General features: G+C 40.5%; 1 protein-coding gene across 1 annotated transcript; it reads right to left on the reverse strand.

Annotated features, from left to right (window-relative positions):
* Positions 1-4033: 4033 nt before the first annotated feature.
* Positions 4034-9492, reverse strand: LOC119857916 (P2Y purinoceptor 1-like). The gene is given in 3 exon segments (XM_043516830.1): positions 4034-4290; positions 4293-5036; positions 9399-9492. Coding segments are annotated over 3 exon segments (1095 nt in total).
* Positions 9493-19410: the final 9918 nt, after the last annotated feature.

Below are 19410 nucleotides of genomic sequence, written 5' to 3' on the forward strand. Positions count from 1 at the left end.
ATTTGAAAATGTAGAAAACATTCAAAAATATTTAAATAAATGGTATTCTATTATTGTTTAACAGTGTGATTAATCGCGATTAATTGTGATTAATTTTTTAATCACTTGACAGTCCTACAAGGAACACATCTTACTCTGTGCATGTGTGTGTGTAAAATGCCATGCAAATTTCCACTACTGTATATATGATTAAGAAATAACAGTGATTGATAATAAGAAAACAAACCCTGAAGTTTTTACTTGGGCAACACTTTTACTGAAGCCAATGGAGAGTTTGTCTCTGTAAGGACTGTAAAAAAAGTCCTTAGTAAAAAAATCAAATAGGGATTTGAGGATTTTACCCAATATAAAATCTAGCAGCTTTACTAAGCACAATGTGTTTTGCTGGGTAGTATTCTACCCTTTCCTAACTAAACATCTCAAGGGTCCTGTCTCCTTATGCTCTGATCCTAAACCTGCCATAGGTACTTCAGTGACTGTCTCACTTAGGGTGTTCTAAAGTCCTGCTCAGGAATATAGAAGGGCTATTTCCAAAACATTAAGCATGTCTTAATCATGAAAAACATCCATTAAACTACAGGAAAGCAGGGGTCAAACATGAGACCTCTATAAACAGGAAGGAAAGAACACCATCTGAGCACTGAAAATGCAGTGCTATAGCTGCTTGCCACAGGTACTGAGAAAACACCAAAGGGAGGGAGGAGAGTTCGTTGGATAAATTAATTCCTGCAGTATATAACTTCTTAAACTTAGCTATTTATTTTCTTGTTCTCTCTCAACAGTTTCACCCATTCTGAACCATGGGCTAGCTTTTACTCACTGTGACTGTACCAGTACCATACTCTATAAGTAGTTCCATTAAAATCAAGGGGTTTTGTCCAAAGTTAAGAGCACTGAACGACATGAGTAAGAGTGTCAGAGTCTTTCTCCATTTTAATTGTACAGTTTAGTTTCCTGACTTAGTCACAGTATGTTGACTTTTCACACTTGCTTGTGAGCCCTTTCTCAGAAGGTGTCAGATGAACAGACCTAGAAAATGGAGTTGTCATCTGTCTGCCTGCATTTTTCCACCACAACATGGACAGCATGGGCAGGGGCAATGCAATATGCCCAACACAATGTCCAACACTTCTCAGGTTTAGAAACTAACCCAGTCTTCATGCCCCTTCAGAGTTTCTGATGAAGATTCAGCTTCCCAATATTGGTATCAATTAGAGCCATTTGTGACAAAGCACTTGTCTACTAAGAATTGGAGACCACCCGTTCCTTTCACACTGAGCATGTTGTCAGATATTCATGACTTTTGGCTGTCAGCTCCTTTGTAAGGGCCCAATCCAAAGCCCATTGAATTAATTGCAAAGGCTCCCAGTGACTTCAGTGAATTTTGAATCAGGCCAATAATAGAGTTTTGACTTCTTATTAGCACTAATTTGAAAGTTCTTCATTAGCCACAAACTCCTAAACTGAATTTCTGGGATGCAAATGCTTTCTAAAAATCCTTTCTGTTTGCATGGTTGTGTTCACCTTCACACTCTCTTCTACTGGGAGGCACCTGTAGTTCATGGAAACAGCATTCCCTGGAGACAATTTATCTTGCTAGAGATCTCTATTGAATCCACGAGTCCAGCCAGTCTAATATTATGTCACCCTCTAAACTGAATTGGTTTCTTTGCTTCAACAGATTTTCATTGCATGATGCCTGCTTTATATGATTTATGGCAAGAATATTAATCACCCTCTGAATGGTGCATGCCTCATCATCAGTATGCATCATAAATCATCCAGAAGTACCTTCACATCTGGTTAACATTACACCTAAGGTATCAAGCACTGCAGTCTGTCTCAGTCTGCATGGGCATCTTAACTTCACATATACACTGTGCCTTGACTGTTCTTTTCCAAAAAGCTTAATAAATCAATTGCCTGTTATTCAAAAGCCACCCCACCTCCGGACAGTTAAGAAGCGGTATTAACAGAGAGCCCCCATCAGTCCTCCTTGACTAGAAGCATGGTGAGTAAGTCATAAATCCTGAATGGTAATGGGAGTGTATGTCAAGTGAGAGAAAAATAGTAGGATTTGGTGGGGCACCGAAGGGAAGGAATTATAAGAAAGTCTGCAAATTTCTCTGTTGGGACTCAACTACAGGAAGCTAAGTACTACCTTAAATGTAATGGAATCTTCTTAGAAAGTATTGGTGCTTATGCAGGGAATTCCTCAAGGATGCAAGGGCTGGAAATCCTTTCTCAACCTATGGACAGTCTGTGGGGCTGAAAGCAGATTCTTGCTAGCCCTTAGCATGGGTTCTGGATCCTCATAAGTACTGATCCACTATCTTGTTCCCTGTCTGCTCCCAGTAAGCTATCTGAATGCCAGCATGAAAACCTCCTTGGCACATATTGGGATAGGAGTCACCATGAATGGACATTCTATCCATACTCCACTTCCCTGTAAAGGAGCAAAGTAGTGCAAAAGGCCAGGTATGGGCACCCTGCATGTGGATGAATGCCACTCTATAAGCAGAAGTTGTCTCCAGTTAGTTTTGTGGCCTGATTTTTCAGAAGTGCTGAGCTCCCACTAAACTCAGTGGGAGCTCTGGGTATACAGTGCTTCTGAAAATGAGGCTTTATTCATTCTTAATGAATGTATTCCATTTAGTTAAGGATTCCATCATCTGAGATTTTAACCTCTTTCACCCTCTCCTCCAAGACCTTTTCTTAATGAATCGTTTGCTGTTTCATAAAGGGTTATGGAAAAATGTAAAGCAGCTAATAAACATTTTAAAATGAAAATGATTAACAAGTGGCTGATAAGGATTGCAAAACACCTGGACCTGATTTTGATCTCACTTACAAAAGTTTCATTCAGGTGTAATTACTTTGATTTATGTCAATGTAAAGAAGATTAGAACCAAGCCCATTCTGGTCTCTGTGGATGAGGAGGAAAGATAGTGTAACCAAGCTTTTTGGTTCCTGATTGCATCCAAGCACCTGGTATCTCCCAATTTCAGTATATGTTCTTTTATAGAAATGAGATGGCCTATGATGTTTATCCATCACGATATGTTTGGTATGAATAAGCTTCAAAAGGTATTGCAGCCTTATCACAATACAGTGATTTTTTTCTGTAGGCCTTATAGCACAGAGAAAATCTGCACAAGGAGTAAATCCAGGTAGCTGCAATGCAACCAAAATGAAGAAATTGTATATTACTCATGAGGTAGAATTGGTGGAGGATCAAGAAGCCCCAGAAAGAAGAAAAGGCACTCTCTACTTTCTAAGGTGAGCAAAAATAATGCACACATCTGTCCCCCTTAACCTTTGAAATTATTGCCAGATGCAGACATTTTCTTGTACCCAAGGTTTTATTTTTTGAGTGAAAAGTTTTTGTAGCAAGATGGGCTTTTCTCAAAACAAAATTTATGAAAAATTATCAACATACAATTTTGTTTTCATTTAAAAACAACATTTTAAAAATATTTTTGAAAAAAATCAAAGTATTGAAAAGTTTATTGAAATTTTATCAAAATTGAAAACAAGACTCAATAAACAAACATGTTTGTTCATTGGAATGGGGGATCTGGTAAATGAAAAATACCAGTATGCATTCTGTTAACATTTTCAATGACACATTTGCTACAAAATTTGTTTATAAAATTTCATGATCAATTCTGATAAAAAAAGATCTGTTTTGAACCCTTTGAAAAGTAATACTTTTTGTGACATTAACTTCATTTTCCAGCTCTACTCTCTACCTCCTTAATTTTTCGTGTTTTGAATAAAATGGAACCAGGATTCACACAAATTTTAGACTCTAGGACTTCCTGAATAATTTTATTGCTTATAACCATCTCCCACATCTCCAGAATTAAATTTCCCCAGGTAATGGTTCTTACAAATCTGAGAGATCAAAGCATCTCCAAGGTACTATATAAACAGTGAACTCCTGACAACTGAAGTCAATGGGGTTTTGCCGTTGACTTCAATGGGGCTAAAATTTTCAGCTTGACAAAATTAGTTTTGTGAGGGAATGGAGTTATACTGGGTATACAGATGTCCTTTGTTGTTGACTCCTCCAGGTTCTGGTGTGACAATAAGAGGAGGCTATTTTACAAACCTGGTCTCGAAAATCCCCTCCTGACAGGAAACAGAAGAGAGGGTTGATGCAAGTATTAAGGCTACACACTGGTACCTCTACAAAGAACACGATGTCTGCATGCTCAATGGACCTACTGGCATTGGGCCACAATGCTCTTAAGAAGATGCAGGTGTTTCTTGACAGGTGGTAAGGGAATAAAGGATTGCAAAAATGATCAGAACAGAGTACATGAGCTTGGTGAGCTTATCCCTTTTCTGAAAGTGATGAAGGCCAGTCTTTTGCAGTGTCCTGACACTGCTGCAGTAACAGTAACAGTAACAAATAGCAACAAAAGGCAGCAAGCAGCCAACAACTGTGCAGGACATGGAAAGGGGAAGCGTTATATAGGTGGAGCTGGAAAATACATAAAGAGAGCAAATAGTTTTGTTGTCTGGGCATATCTGGGTGCTGGCAACGTAGGGGATTGGCACACTGGCCAAGCTAGTTACTGCCCATACGGAGAGGCAAATCAGTAGTGACTGTTGTTTATTCAACAACCACAGAGACTTTAGCAGATGCACTATAGCCAAATAGCGATCCATGCTCAGACAAGTGACAAAGTAGATGCTGCAGTAATAGCAAACATGGTAAATTATCCTGGTAATCTTACAAAGAGCATCTCCAAAGATCCAATGCAGCTGATTCAGATGGTAGGAGATCAGAAAGGGGAGGGTTAAGATCCAAGTGATGTCAGCCAAAACTAAGTTACAAAGGAAAATAGTGCTCCTGTTCCAGCACTTCACCCGGAACACGAGGATCCAGATGACGGGCATGTTCAAAGTTAGTCCCACAGCCAGGATGAAGAGGAAGGTCCCTGGGATGAGAGTCCTCAGGATGGAGCCAGCACTTCCACAGAAGTCTGCCTCTGCTTTCTGTCCAAATAAAAAGCAAACTGGTTTCACTGAAGCTCAACGTTATCAACTGAATAAAGTCTGTCTGCCTCCCATCATATCCAAGATGAGATATCTGAGCCTTCGCTCACTGGTCTTGTCATGACAAATAAATCATTTATAGTTCTGATCCATAGCCCACTGAAATCAATAGAGACTTCCACTGACTTCTATGGGCTTTAGATCAAGAACCATAATAGTAACTCCAGGGCTGATTCATCTGTCATGTACACTGATGTAACTCCACTGACTTCAGTGGACTTAATCCTGATTTAAGACAGTGAAATCTAGAAGAGAATCAGCTCTTCTGACTCTTCATTGCTAGAATAGGGCCAAAATGAAAAATATTCATTAGTATTCATTTTAGTGAATTCACTTAGCTAGTGTTCATATCCATGTTGTGTTTGCTGTCTGTGAACTTCCAAGTAAACTAGTCTGCTGGTGGGAGTGTTTCCAGAAATAGAAAATTGTAAGCAAATATTGGAGCATAATTGTGGTAAACATATTTTTAGTTTGTCAGTGTCACTATCTGCACCAAAACCTGTTCCTAGAAGTTATGCTAATCCAATCAGGGGCCAAAAACATGCAGTGTAACCTATATGCCAGGTGAAAACTAGTTAAACAAAGCTTGAATTTCATATACTAGAGCTTCATAATGTGAAAGGAGCTATGGACCAAAATGCACTCACAGAAATTGCAATCATTGAGAAAACTGTGAGCAGACATTTAATGAAGAGAAAAGGTGTGAAAATATACTTAATAAAGTAATCATCCACTGCTGTATATTAAAGTCACCAGCACGACTTGAGATCTAGAAGTTCTGCTTTATCAAGTGTCATTCTATATGGTCTTTTGTTTCCCTTGCTGTGACTATATCTTTTAGCAAAGAATCTCTGGGGACTCCAGCGAGCTGCATCCTGAACTTGTGTTTTATCCTCTCACATCAATGAGAGATCAGTCCCAGAGAAATTAGTGAGGGACCAGGACCTCTGGAATGGACTTTTCCCTAGTCTCCTGGAAAAAGATTTGTGACTTTATTCTCCTCTTATTCCAGTGTAACATCACTGATTTCAATGGAGTAACTCCTGATTTGCACTGTGTGAGAGGACAATCCAAACTCATGCCACAGTCTTCAAATTTGTCCTTAGTAACAAATGACTAGGGGCTAGACTGTGATACCCTTATGCACATTGAGAAGTATGTTAATCCACAACTAGCCACACTGATTTCAAAGGGAGTACCTTTGGTGCAAATTATTGTTCTTCCTGAGTACAGACATCACATTCTGGCCAGATGGATTAAGTACTAAATATTCAGTCCAGCCATAATTTGTTCAACATTTGATTCACTTAGCCATCTAGAAGCCTTGATTTGGGGCACACGATTGCAGGGACAAAATGAATCCGCAATTATTCAATGCCCACAGAAATGGATAATATTATGCAAAAATCTGGCTCTACAAATCAAACTAAACCTCAGTTCTTACCATAAGAAATGATCTACTTGTGTTAAATGTACAATATTAAAGAATGAAAGAATTCCCCCCCACTCCTATTTCTTATATGTTTTGTGGACTGTACTCTATTTTCATTGCTTTACCACCACTTGCCATACTGTATCAGGACTGCAAGAAAGAGATTCTAAAATGGGTTATGAAAATCTGTATTTCTAAAAGGAACAAAGAAAGTGTTTCTTTGATGACAGTGTCACTTCATTATTTCATTTCTTGTGCTAAGAACTATAAACTGTTGATATCTTTTGCAGTAGTTAACTATAAAGTCCCAGAATTGCCCATGACTGCCTTGACTATAGTAATTGTATTTAAACACTGAGTTAGGAAACCTCACACATGAAGCTTTATATGAAATCATGAACATCACCACCACCTAAAAAAAAGAGACATGGCAAGCACTTACCTGGCCAGGTGTTCTCCCCATCCTCATCCCATATACTGTACTATTTTGTAAAGCTGTTTGCTCCTGTAATTACCCACTTACTAAGGTAACTGCCCGGCTCCCTGACATGACAGATGTGTGAATAATATCACAGATATAATGGCTCTGCATCTACAGAGGAGGAGGGGAGGTTGTTCCTTACATAGGCAGGTGTCTGATTACACTGGATGGAAATCTGAAGTGCTTTTTCCCAAAGCTGAAAGTGAGTCAAAACAGATTTTCTGTATGGTTCCAAATTCTGCCTTTGCTTCTAATTTCTTTCAGCTGCTAGTTGCAAAAACAAAAAAAACCCACCTTCCCCACAACCAGCCTTTTCTATGCAAGCCCAACTTCAATTCTTCCTGTTCATTATCCATAAGTTGGCTCCTCTGTCTTATTTTGTGTAGAAGAAAAGAGTGATTTACTGCCAGACTGAAGTTTTAATTTAAAAACTCCTCCTGGTCATAAGATAACAAGCATTCTGTTGGTCCCTGAAGCAGGGACTTATCTTGTCTGGCTTCAAATCCATCCTCTGCCTCAGTTTGGATGCACTGCCTCAGTTTCCCCTCATTGCTCAGATAATCAGTCTTCACATTGCAAGTGTTTTCTGAATAACCCTCCCCTTCATAGTTCATTAACATAAAATTCAAAATTACTTTTAATTTTGAGGTCATTCCCTTCACATGATTAGCTGATGATCTTGGCACTGAGCACTTCTGTTACATTTCAAATAAATAGGTTTCCTGCTGTTTTCATTTCCTACAAGGTCTCTCAGTCTCTCTAATATAATCACTAAGCAATAAGTATAATACCAGCTGTGACTCTTTCCTCAGGAGAGCCAGAACAGTGAGTCACTGTGTTACCCCTCTGCCTCAGCAAGGCATATGCTTTGCTGGGGCTTGGACTGTGTGTCAGCTCCCTGTCCACCTCACCAGCAAACTTGTAGAGACTTTGCTAGTCTTTGCCTTGCAGGTAACAGTCAGTGAACCAATGTCTCCCCCCCCCACACCCGAAACATTTCTCTGCAGTGTCCAGTCCCTCGCACTGGACACTCTTAGAAATGATTACGTTTGCTGCCTCCAAAGAGACAGTGCACACTCCAGTCTCTCAGTTTAACTGAAGACTCACACTTTAACTCAATATAACAGCACCGAGATGTTTTATAGTAACGGTAAGTTTAAGTTTAGTAATAAAGAACAGAGATTTAAGTGATACCAAGCAAGAGAGAAATAAACGGGTACGGTTCTGACACAAAAAATCTGTCTAGTGCAGTGGTTCTTAACCTGTACTGCAGCCTGCACCGCTTTGGATCTCAAAATATGTTCTCACATCCCTTATCAAAAATCAAAATATGTTCTCGCATCCCTTATAAAAAATCTTTGAAGTAGGTCAGTTCTTTAAACCTAGATATATTTGTTGTTTGTATATTACAGTTATCGTTAAAAATGTATAATATTAATAAATACATAGGTTTGATGAAACATAGTAGTTGTACTTACGTGCCTGTGCTTAATTTGTGTTTTTGATGATTTACCTTCTAAAAAAATCTGGCATGCCTTACACCCCCAGAAAGGGCATCTCGCACACCCCCCCCCAAGGGGTGCATGCACCCCAGGTTAAGAACCACTGGTCTAGTGACTAAAACTCAATTTTAGTAGGTTGCAATCTTTGCCTAGGAAGTTTTCTCACTTACATCAAGTTTACAGCATTTCCAGTCCTTCAGGCCTGAGGCTCCAACTCTAACAGAATCAGAGGGTGTTGTCCCCTTTGGATAACTAGGGGGTTCTTTCCCCTTCCTCTTACAGTCCAGTAAACCTTTGAACTGTATTCTTTACAAAGTAAATCCAGACAAAGTTTCTCTCCCCTGCTGGTAGATGCTATGCTGTCTTCCTCATCCTCTATTCAATTTGCTTTTTTGATTGTCTTAATCACGTTTTTTACCTTAGATGTAAATGTATTTCCATTGTCTCTGGCCTCACCTTGCTCAATTTACATTAGAGACAAAGGCAAATGAGTGAAACAACGTTCCTTTGCTTATGATTGTTTGTTCACTTTCCTTAGAATGCTTGGGCTGCACGTATTTTAGGAACATACTTCCAGCACACATACATATTTCTTTACATGCTAACTGTACATGCATCACACAATAATATTAATAACCAGCATGTCACCAGTTTTTATATACCTTACAAGACACTGTTTGGCTAAATAATCTAAAGACAGTGTGTTGGGTGCACCCTTTGCCATTTGGCATAAAGGGGCGCCTAGGGTATGTCTACACTGCAATAAAACTCCCTTGGCTGGCCTGTGTCAACTGCTTCAGTCTTGTGGGGTTCAGGCTGCAGAACTATAAAACTGAAGTATAGACATTTGGGCTTGGGTTGGAGCTTGGGCTCTGCAACCATGTTGGGTGGGGGGAAGGGTGTCTACACATCATACTAAGTCTGGGCTCAGACTCGGGTTTAAGCCCAAGCCTCCCTTCTGTCCATACAGAAATGAGTGTGACGTGGGCCAGGAATCCCTCTGGACTCATCCCCGTGGTTCCTGCTAGGTGGGTGGATCAGAGCCCAAGTTCCGCTGTGATGGGTCAAAGCTCAGACATTCTGCAGTGTGGACATAGCTCAGAGTCTGCCCACTCTATCCCACAATCCCATGGGAAAATGTTTTCCAGACCTTCAGTTCCAAAACTTCACACTCATCTCTCAGGAACAGGAAGCAACATTCTGGTTCAAATACAGCTGGTCAGCATTTTATCGCACATTACCACACAGACTGCTCAGCTGGAAACCATAAACACTCACGTGTATTAGCTATGGCCAGAAGTAAGACGTTATCCTGTGTCTAGTGCACTGCTATCTTGCCAGAGGAACACAGCTGGCCTGAGACTCTGGTTAACCTCTGGTGAAAGGCGAGTGAAATGGTTGACGTCAGCAAAAGCAAAATAAATGGTCATGCCAAGTGATTGACAGTGCAGAGAAGTGACCGCAGAGCAGAATGATGTGGAGAGTGAATCAAGTGGCTGACGACAGAGTATTGCAAAGTCTGGGCTCCACATGGGGAAGAGGGGAGAGTCAGAGACTGTAAGGGGGTGAGGCTGGGTGTGATGCACATTGTTCCCAGCACAGCCACAAGCTGGATGTGTCTTTCAGCAGATTCCCTATGACCAGCCAGGGGACACTGGGCAGCTGAAGCTAGAGGGTTTCCTAACAGTGCAACCCCATTGTTACTGGGGAGAGGAGAATGTGTTATGGGGCCCAGAGACACTATGCAGGTATAGGGTCTCTGCGTGGGTCCTTTGGGCTCTATCAGGTTTAAAAGTGGCTTTCCTGTGTGTGTTGGGGAACATCCCACACCTTAATGCGACAATTTGGTATAATCATAACGGATTCTTCATCAAGCTTTTCAAGTAAAAAGTGTCTTCCCATGGCTTTTCATACATTTTAATCTAATCTGGCCCTCGGTTTTATGTCACAACAAAGGGAAAGCCATTGCTTTATAACTACATTTTCATCGCTGTGTGTCCATGTGTAAATGGTAGGTGGTTCTCCTATGGTGAGAATCCAGTCCACTGATATGAATCAGTGTGGGCTGTGTAAGGAAATATTTTCTTATATTTGTTTCTGATTTTCCTCATTATTAGTTATTTTCTATGAAGGAGTCAACACAAATTTGGGTTGAATTTGCAGGATTGTTTTGGTTTAAACCTCCCTCCACTCTAACTCCCCCCCCAATTTAAAAAAAAAATCAAAATGTTTGTTTCAAATAAAAAGAATTTAAAACATTACATTTAGAAAATGTTCAAAAGACTTTTTGTGTCAAAATATACTTCAAGTTTATGCAAAAAAGAGGTTTTTTTTTAAAATCTCTAAAATGAAATATGGTTTTTTTCAATCTGAAACAAATTTTGTTTTTAAAGTTAGATGTTTTGGTATGGCCATTGAACTGAACAATCTGTTATTCATACAGCTGTATTTTGATGGTGTTAGAGCTGGCCAGGGGCAGCCTTTTTGCACCAGTCCGCTGCTAAAAGGTGATCAAGAGATGAGTACCAGGGCTGGGAATGAGCTGGCTCAGAATGCCAAGAACTCAGGGTCAGGCACCACGGTGCAGGCAGAGTCAAGGAAAAACCAGGGTCAGAAGCCAGAGTCTAGGGTGTACAGTGAGCAGATTCTGGAGCAGTCTGCATTGTTGCTCAGGCAGCTGCCCATAATGGCTTCCTGGTCTAAATACTAGCATCAGCCAATTAGTAGGGTGTGAAGGCCCCCCACACAGGCCCTGCTGGGTGGTATTTCCCACAGTCTACTTGCATATGGTCCTCCAGAAGCCCCTACTCTAACCTTCCAGTGGTGATGTGGAAATGAAGGAAGACCAGAATCCCTTTGGGCCAAAATTCTTACATGTGGGGTCAGGATTTCACCCAAAGAGTTTCTAGAATACATGGCAATACCTGGGAACAAATAACTGTCTACATCACTGCAATGTTTACTGATACTCTGCTAATGGGATAATGTCAACTGAAGTGTTTATTCAAGAGACCTTGATAGCAAAGTGTTACATTGTGATTATATGGCAACACAACATAGACTTCTCTCTACCTTCCGAGCAGTTCTTTCATTTTAGTACATTCCTGATGGGGTATTTTTATACCGCTTCCATAAACTACTCCTGAAAATATATACAAAGAGTCAGCGAGCATATGGTCCATGCTTCTGGAACATTTTTTCTCTATTAAATTGCACAAAGCAACGGTTGTGGGAAATCATCACAGGCCAATGTGATAAGAGCTAAATGGAATAAGGGCTGTTGAACCAAAGGTTTTTGTTGCGGAGTGCAGAACAGTTTAGCTGCTGTACACAGCGTTGATGGCAAGCATGTCAGGTATGCCGAAATGGGGGAGGAAAACATGAACCTTCTATAAAAGATCCAGCTACTTAATGCACATAATGTCAGTAGAAATTTATGATGTCCCAGCCCCAATATATTTCAATGCCATCTTCCTATGCCGAATTCCATTTGTGCTTGTTGGAAATGGGATGCCAGTGAAGACTTCCAAGGTTATTATGTTAAGTAGGTTGTGTGTAAAGGTGAGAAATGCCAGTCCTGTCTTGGCTGGAAAAGGGGTAGCATATTGGAGTTCACTAGGCTAAAAATAGGTGACTGGCAGGACTGAAACTGATGGAGCTGAAATATTTGCATAGGAGGGATTCAGCAATATGAGAGGCTTTTCTTTTTTATGTGAGAAGGTCACATAGGCCTGTGGAAATACGTTCTACAAGGAGCAGGGATTCAATGGGACAGATTCTGCTCTTAGTTAGGATCATGTAAAACAAGACCAACTGTTAAACTTCACTTAGGTTATTTCAGATTTCCAGCAATAAGCTCAGAATTTGATCTAGTGATAGTATTTTAGGAGGCCAGGAATGAGTGCTCATAGGCAAAAGATTGGAGTGTGGTTACCAGTACAACATTAGCACTCGACTCTTCGTAGATCAATATAGATGGAGTTTGTTTTGCTCTCATAACAGTTTTGTACCAGTGCAACTCCAGTGACTGCCGTGGAGTTACGCCTCACTAACACCAATGTAAAGAATAGAATCAGACCCTACAAAGTGTACATTTTCAGCATGGTTTGTAGTATGTTACATTAGTAGGTCTCATTAGCGACATAGCTATTTTCCATTTAGAAGTAACCAGTCATTACTTTAAATACCCTGTTATTGATTTCATAGCTTTTACAATGTATTAGCTGGATCTAAGGATCCTGGGCTGGGTTAGATTTCAGTTACACCAGTGTAAATTTGAAGTAACTCCAGGGATATCAATGAGATTACCCTGGATTTGACCATGTACCAGATCAGCATCTGGCCCCTGTGAGTGGAAAGAACATTCCACAAGGAGCTCTTGTACCTAGGAACATAGGAATTACTATACCAGATCAGGATTCAGAGTAGCAGCTGTGTTAGCCTGTATTCGCAAAAGGAAAAGGAGTACTTGTGGAACCTTAGAGATTAACAAATTTATTTCGGCATAAGCTTTCATGAGCTACAGCTCACTTCATCCATACCATATCAGACTATTGGCTTTTCTAGTCTGGTATCCTGCAGCCAGCAATGGTCCAATTTAAACAAAAAAGACTATCAAAAATCCATCTGAGTTTAATAATAAGCTGTTTATGTTCATATATATACTCCATAGATTTTCCACATTTAAGAACAGAGCTGTACAGATTTCTATTCCTTTCCTAACCCAGGCTGTTCAGTTAGTGCACAGTACTCTTAAGCAACAGCTGTGACTGTGTGACTACAAAATGACAAATCAAGGTCAATTAGTAATCTCGGAGAAAAAGGTGTTATTTCTTGGTTAACTGTTGCAGCACTGCTTTGTCCAACAGCTAAAGAAATCGAACTCATTTAATTCACATTTTAGACTATCATTTCTCATTAAGAAAGAAGACTCAGTTATTGGGGCAGAGGACTGTTCTTAGGCATCTTTCAAAGTAGAGATCTCCTTGCCAAATTTCATACCCCACTCATCTCCTAGCTGGTTTCTCAAAGTACAGCCTTGAACCATTGCAATGCAATTCATAAAGCATTTTATATAAGGGCATAATTGAGAGTAGGTAATTAACTATTTTTAAACCAGAACAAAAACCTAAGTTTCAGTGTCACCATTTAAAGACACCAAGACAGTGCCTAAAAACAGAGGGCTAGATGTTCAACTGTTGAAAATTCGTGTTGCTCCTTTGACTTCCAACCCTTCCAGGGTGTCAGGTCCAAAAAAGCCCCTGTCTTTATGGATGCAGCTTCTCTTAATTTTGGACAAGGCAATTTCCAAGTGCATCTTCTCAGTTTGTTGCTGAGCTCCATTTTGAGACAGATTTGAAATCATAGAATAATAGAATATCAGGCTTGGAAGGGACCTCAGGAGGTTTATCTAGTCCAACCCCCTGCTCAAAGCAGAAGCAACCCCAACTAAATCATCCAAGCCAGGGCTTTATCAAGCCTCACTTTAAAAACCTCAAAGGAGATTCCACCACCTCCCTAGGTAACCCATTCCAGGGCTTCACCACGCTCCTAGTGAAAGTTTTTCCTAATATCCAACCTAAACCTCCCCCACTGAAATTTGAGACCATTACTCCTCGTTCTGTCATCTGCTACCACTGAAAACAGTCTAGATCCATCCTCTTTGAACCCCCTTTCAGGTAGTTGAAAGCAGCTATCAAATCCCTCCTCATTCTTCTCTTCTGCAGACTAAACAATCCCAGTTCCCTCAGCCTCTCCTCATAAGTCATGCGTTCCAGTCCCCTAATCATTTTTGTTGCCCTCCGCTGGACATTTTCTAGTTTTTCCACATCCTTCTTGTAGTGTGGGGCCCAAAACTGGACACAGTACTCCAAATGAGGCCTCAATGTCGAATAGAGGGGAATGATCACGTCCCTCGATCTGCTGGCAATGCCCCTACTTATACAGCCCAAAATGCCGTTAGCCTTCTTGGCAAAAAGGGCACACTCTTGACTCATATCCAGCTTCTTGTCCACTGTAACCCCTAGGTCGTTTTCTGCAGAACTGCTGCCTAGCCATTCGGTCACTAGTCTGTAGCAATGCATGGAATTCTTCCATCCTAAGTCCAGGACTCTGCACTTGTCTTTGTTGAACTTGATCAGATTTCTTTTGGCCCAATCCTTTAATTTGTCTAGGTCCCTCTGTATCCTACCCTCCAGCGTATCTATCACTCTTCCCAGTTTAGTGTCATCTGCAGACTTGCTGAGGGGGCAGACCACGCCATCCTCCAGAATCAGATCATTAATGAAGATATTTAACAAAACCGGCCCCAGGATCGACCCCTGGGGCACGCCGCGTGATATCGGCTGCCAACTAGACATGGAGCCGTTGATCACTACCTGTTGAGCCCGACGATCTAGTCAGCTTTCTATCCACCTTATAGTCCATTCATCCAGCCTATACTTTAACTTGCTGGCAAGAATTCTGTGGGAGACTGTATCAAAAGCTTTGTTAAAGTCAAGGAATAATAGGTCCACTGCTTTCCCCTCATCCACAGAGCCAGTTATCTTGTCATAGAAGGCAATTAGATTAGTCAGGCATGACTTGTCCTTGGTGAATCCATGCTGACTGTTCCTGAGCACTTTCTGTGCAGATTCTGATGAGGTAGCATGCTACCTCCCAGACCGTAGCTGTAGCAGCTGCTTTCCCACATACCTACTAATGGGACACTCACATTTCTAGAATTGAATGACAATTAATTTATGTATAATATGAATGTGGCTGATATTTAATATAAGTTCATTACATTTTGTCTATCATCCTGTCAGACATCCGAATACATCCTAATACATGGAGAACACCCTTCCCATTTTTGCATAGGACAAATGAGGAACATAAAGGAAGAATGTTGACTAGCCATACACAGGTGCTTTGGACAAAACTAGCACTAGCACTATTTCTCCTCTTGTACCCTGTGTAAAGCAGAAGAGGTATATTCTGAGTGCAGCCCTTGGTATTGGGTATTTGGTAAATAAAAATGTTGATATTTTCCCCCATTGAAAATTTGCCATTTACATTAATGGGGGCGGTATGGGACTGTTGTCACAATTCAGGGCACCTCCACCTGTATTTCCCCCTTGCGGTCTGCCAAGGGCACCCACTGTAGGCTCCTGACTCCTCAGCCGCCATCTGTCTTGGGTATACACCCACATCTCTCTCCCTCCTGATCAGAGTTTTTCCAGGGTACACAGTTCCCAGCTTACACTGTGATATCCCTTTGGCAGACTGACAATACCCTGTAATAGCCTGAACAAAGTTTGTAGAATTTAGTTAAATTTTAGTTTATAAAGTTAAACCTTACTGAATTAGGGTTAATACCTTTAGGGTACGTGGCATTAAAAATGCAATTGTGTGTGTGTGTGTGTGTGTCATTGTACCATCTCTAGTGGAGATCGGGGGATGCTTATGTACTTCCTCCATTATCAATCCTTGAAAGCCACCCCAGGGAGAGGTGCGCATATACTAGTTCAGACTGGATTCTCTAGGGACCAACAGACAAAGAAAAAATTTTTGGAGAAAGAGCCTGGTTTTAAACAGGCTCATGGCCTTCTTTCTGTTCCAGCAAAAGGCCAGAACTCCCCGTCCAAGGAGGACCCCCCTCCTTGAGGTAGGGTTGAAAACACTGGGACCTACCAAGGTCTCATAAGAGTGAGTGCTTCTACTGAGCTGAACTTGTGCAATAGTGCAATGAATTTGTAACTCCAGGGAATCCCCCTTGAGTGGGGGTTTGAAGAACTGCTCCTGCCAGAATCTATGTTACAGCTGTGGTTAAGTCCAGTGTGTTTATTGGCATGGGTGTTGGTCCTTTTATTGTTTATAATATATTTTTTCTGGAGTGCTTTTTATCTTAAGAATAAAGTAGGCTTCCATAGGAAGTATTGTGTGGTACCTTATAACTGTAGCAATTAGACCTGTTAACCATCTCTGAAGAGAAAGTAAGCAGGTGTCCTTTGGCAACCTGTCTGTGCAGAGAACTGTGCAGCTGGACTACTGATGAGAAATACAAGTGAAGTTGCCCTGGACTGTGACAATCCCCAGCAAGCCAGACTGCCTATACAGGTCAGTGCCTGTGCTTTGCTTTCTCTCCAGAGACTATGAACCACTGTAATTGCTACCAGTTATAAGTTACCACACAGCCCCATATAATCAAGCACATTTATTCTTAAGGTGAGAGCATTACAGAGAAAAGATATTAAAACAACAAAAGAACCTACGTGAATATTAATATACATACCAGAGATCATCCCACACCCAATTTCAACAAGGGCTCTGGTAAGAGTCAGTCCTTCAAATGCCCCCAAGGGGTTTTTCTGTAGTTAAAAGTTCATAACAGCCTTAGGTCAAAATGCACACACCCATGAATAGTTCAGTCTTCCTTTTGTGGAAGAAAATGAACTCCACTCTCAGGTTGGAAGCAACAAAATCAGAGACAGCTTTATTCAATCAATTGCAGGGGAAGAATACACCTGACAGAGAGCATCTCTGCCTCAGTTTCTTCAAAGTACAAGCAATATCACACAAGCATTTATACATTTTAGTGGCATGCATTAATGAAAAACATGTGCAATTTGTTTATGTCCTGTCTAAACCAGCATTTTCTCACTTTCACTTCTCAAAACATCGTTATCTCAAGGCTAGGTCACACTGACTCTGCACTGCTCTGTCTCTGACACTTAAATGGCTGCACTTAAACCCTCTCTTTTTTTCCCTTCTTCCACACTTTATACACCTTGGGCGTTTGATCTTGGCTTTAGGTAACAGGTGATCAGCAGACAATGGCTCCCTTTACAGGATGTAGCTTCAAAAGGCTGGGGTTTTGCATAACTTGGGGGTAAAGGGAGGAATTTGTATTCACCTCCTCCTAGATATTTCCCAGGAAATCCACTTCATACATATTGTCCCAAAAGACCATTCTTGTCTGGCACATTGTTCAGTATAGTCCTTTGATCATCCCAGCCCACAAAAATACATAACCTTTGCATTTAATACAATGGACTCCAAAGATACTTAATCTTAATTCAATAATGTTTTTCAGGGATATTGCAGGACATTGCCATACCTGTTACAACAGTAGACTAGGGTCCTCTGTGAGGTCCCATGATTTGTTTGTATGACTGAACAATGTGTCTCACAAGTCTTTATGAATTTTTCCCATTACAATGTACTCCTCTTTGGGTCCAATCCTAGAGCCACTGAAGTCAATGAGTGTTTTTGTCATTGAATTAAATGTAGCCAGGATTTGACCCTTTGTGTCCATACTGCTGGCCTTCAAGGCCAGGCTATTGTTTCTTGAGAGTGTCAAATGAGCTTTAATAATTAATTCTTCTGGGAGCTTCTGAAAGATACCCTATCATAAAACATAACTATCATGTATCAAGGCATAGCTACATCATCCCCTTACACTTTATCTGCTTCTACCTTGCTCATCTTTTCTTAGTTTTTCTGTTTATTTTTCTCTTTCTCTGCTGCTGCTTTCCTCCCCCTTACTTTCCTACTACTATTCTTACTTTACCTTTCGATACCCAGTTAAGGAACCCACCAAACATAAGGTTGCAGAGTCAATAGCATGGTAGATAATCACATTGTCTATTTTATCTCTTGCACAGCATTCTTTCCCAAGCTAGTGTCATTGTATGTTTGCATTAAAATATTGTCACTGCACCTGTACTTATTCATTTCTTAAGAGTTAAACCCCTTTGAAGTCTGGATGGAATTCAACCCAAGCGCTTTTTGTGACTCATCTTCAGTTTTCCCCAGAGAGCATCTGATAACGTCTGATGTCCTGTTGCCTTTTGTTTAATAATAGTGGCAGCATCTGCTGAATGTTGAAAATAAAGTGAATTCTCTGGCAAATGGTGGACCAGACTCCAGATCACCAGTGGGAGTGCCAAACATACAGTCTATGATGAATGCTTGTTGTCACAAATGAGTTTGAAAGAAGAGAATAAAATATGTTCATGTTTACAAATCCATTGAGTAAAGCACTGTAAAAATTCTTGATAAGGAACTTTTTACCTTTTGTATCACTTCTTTCCTATGCTCATGCCATAAGTTGGTTAACGGCATATACTTTCTCAAGCACTGAAGGGGTAATTACAGTTGTTATTGGTCAATCCTGGTGCCTCTTGCAGAGGCAATGGGAGTTATACAACTGTAACTGAGACCACAAGTTGATCCAATATCTTAACAAAAATACTTCTAAAAATGAGAATTCCAAATGTGTGGTCCACTGGTTCTACTAGTGGTATCTGTGCGGAGACAGACTCTGGGAGCTGAAAGCATGTGAGGAAATTGCCATCTAAGTTATTGGGTTCAGGAGGAGAAAAGAGACTGCTTCAAATAGTGCAGAAAAAGGTAGCCTGTCTGAGATGACAACCTGTTTGTGTACAGTCCTGTTTGCACCAGGAGCAAAATTATTGGAATGTGGAGGATGTGGTGAGCTTTTTCATGTCATCAGGGTTCTCGGAATTAGCAAATAAGTTATTCAGGGATATACTCCTCTTAGATATGATGTACATGTGCCTATCAGTCAAGGGGAAGTGCATACAACACAAGAAAAAGTTGGCCCTTACAATTGGTTTCTTATGAATCACGATGAAGCTACATAAATCATTCTATCTTGTGATTTTGTATTAGTTCTTTCAAACAAGATATAGGTCCACTGTACTCTTTCTCTATTATAGCATTTAGTATTTAAAAGGAATTCATCAGTGGTATGTATTTTTGTTGAATCTAAATACACTATCAAATCAATGATCAAAGATTAATCATCTATAATACAAATATCACCTTTTTTGAGGCACTGTGAACGCAGACTTAGCCCTTTAACTCCAGACACACTCCGAATTTAACAAAACAAGCAATATGAAAAAAAAAAGTTGGCAGTAGAA

The sequence above is a fragment of the Dermochelys coriacea genome, chromosome 6 (genome assembly GCF_009764565.3).
Source record: "Dermochelys coriacea isolate rDerCor1 chromosome 6, rDerCor1.pri.v4, whole genome shotgun sequence".
In the NCBI taxonomy this organism is placed as follows: Eukaryota; Metazoa; Chordata; order Testudines; family Dermochelyidae; genus Dermochelys; species Dermochelys coriacea.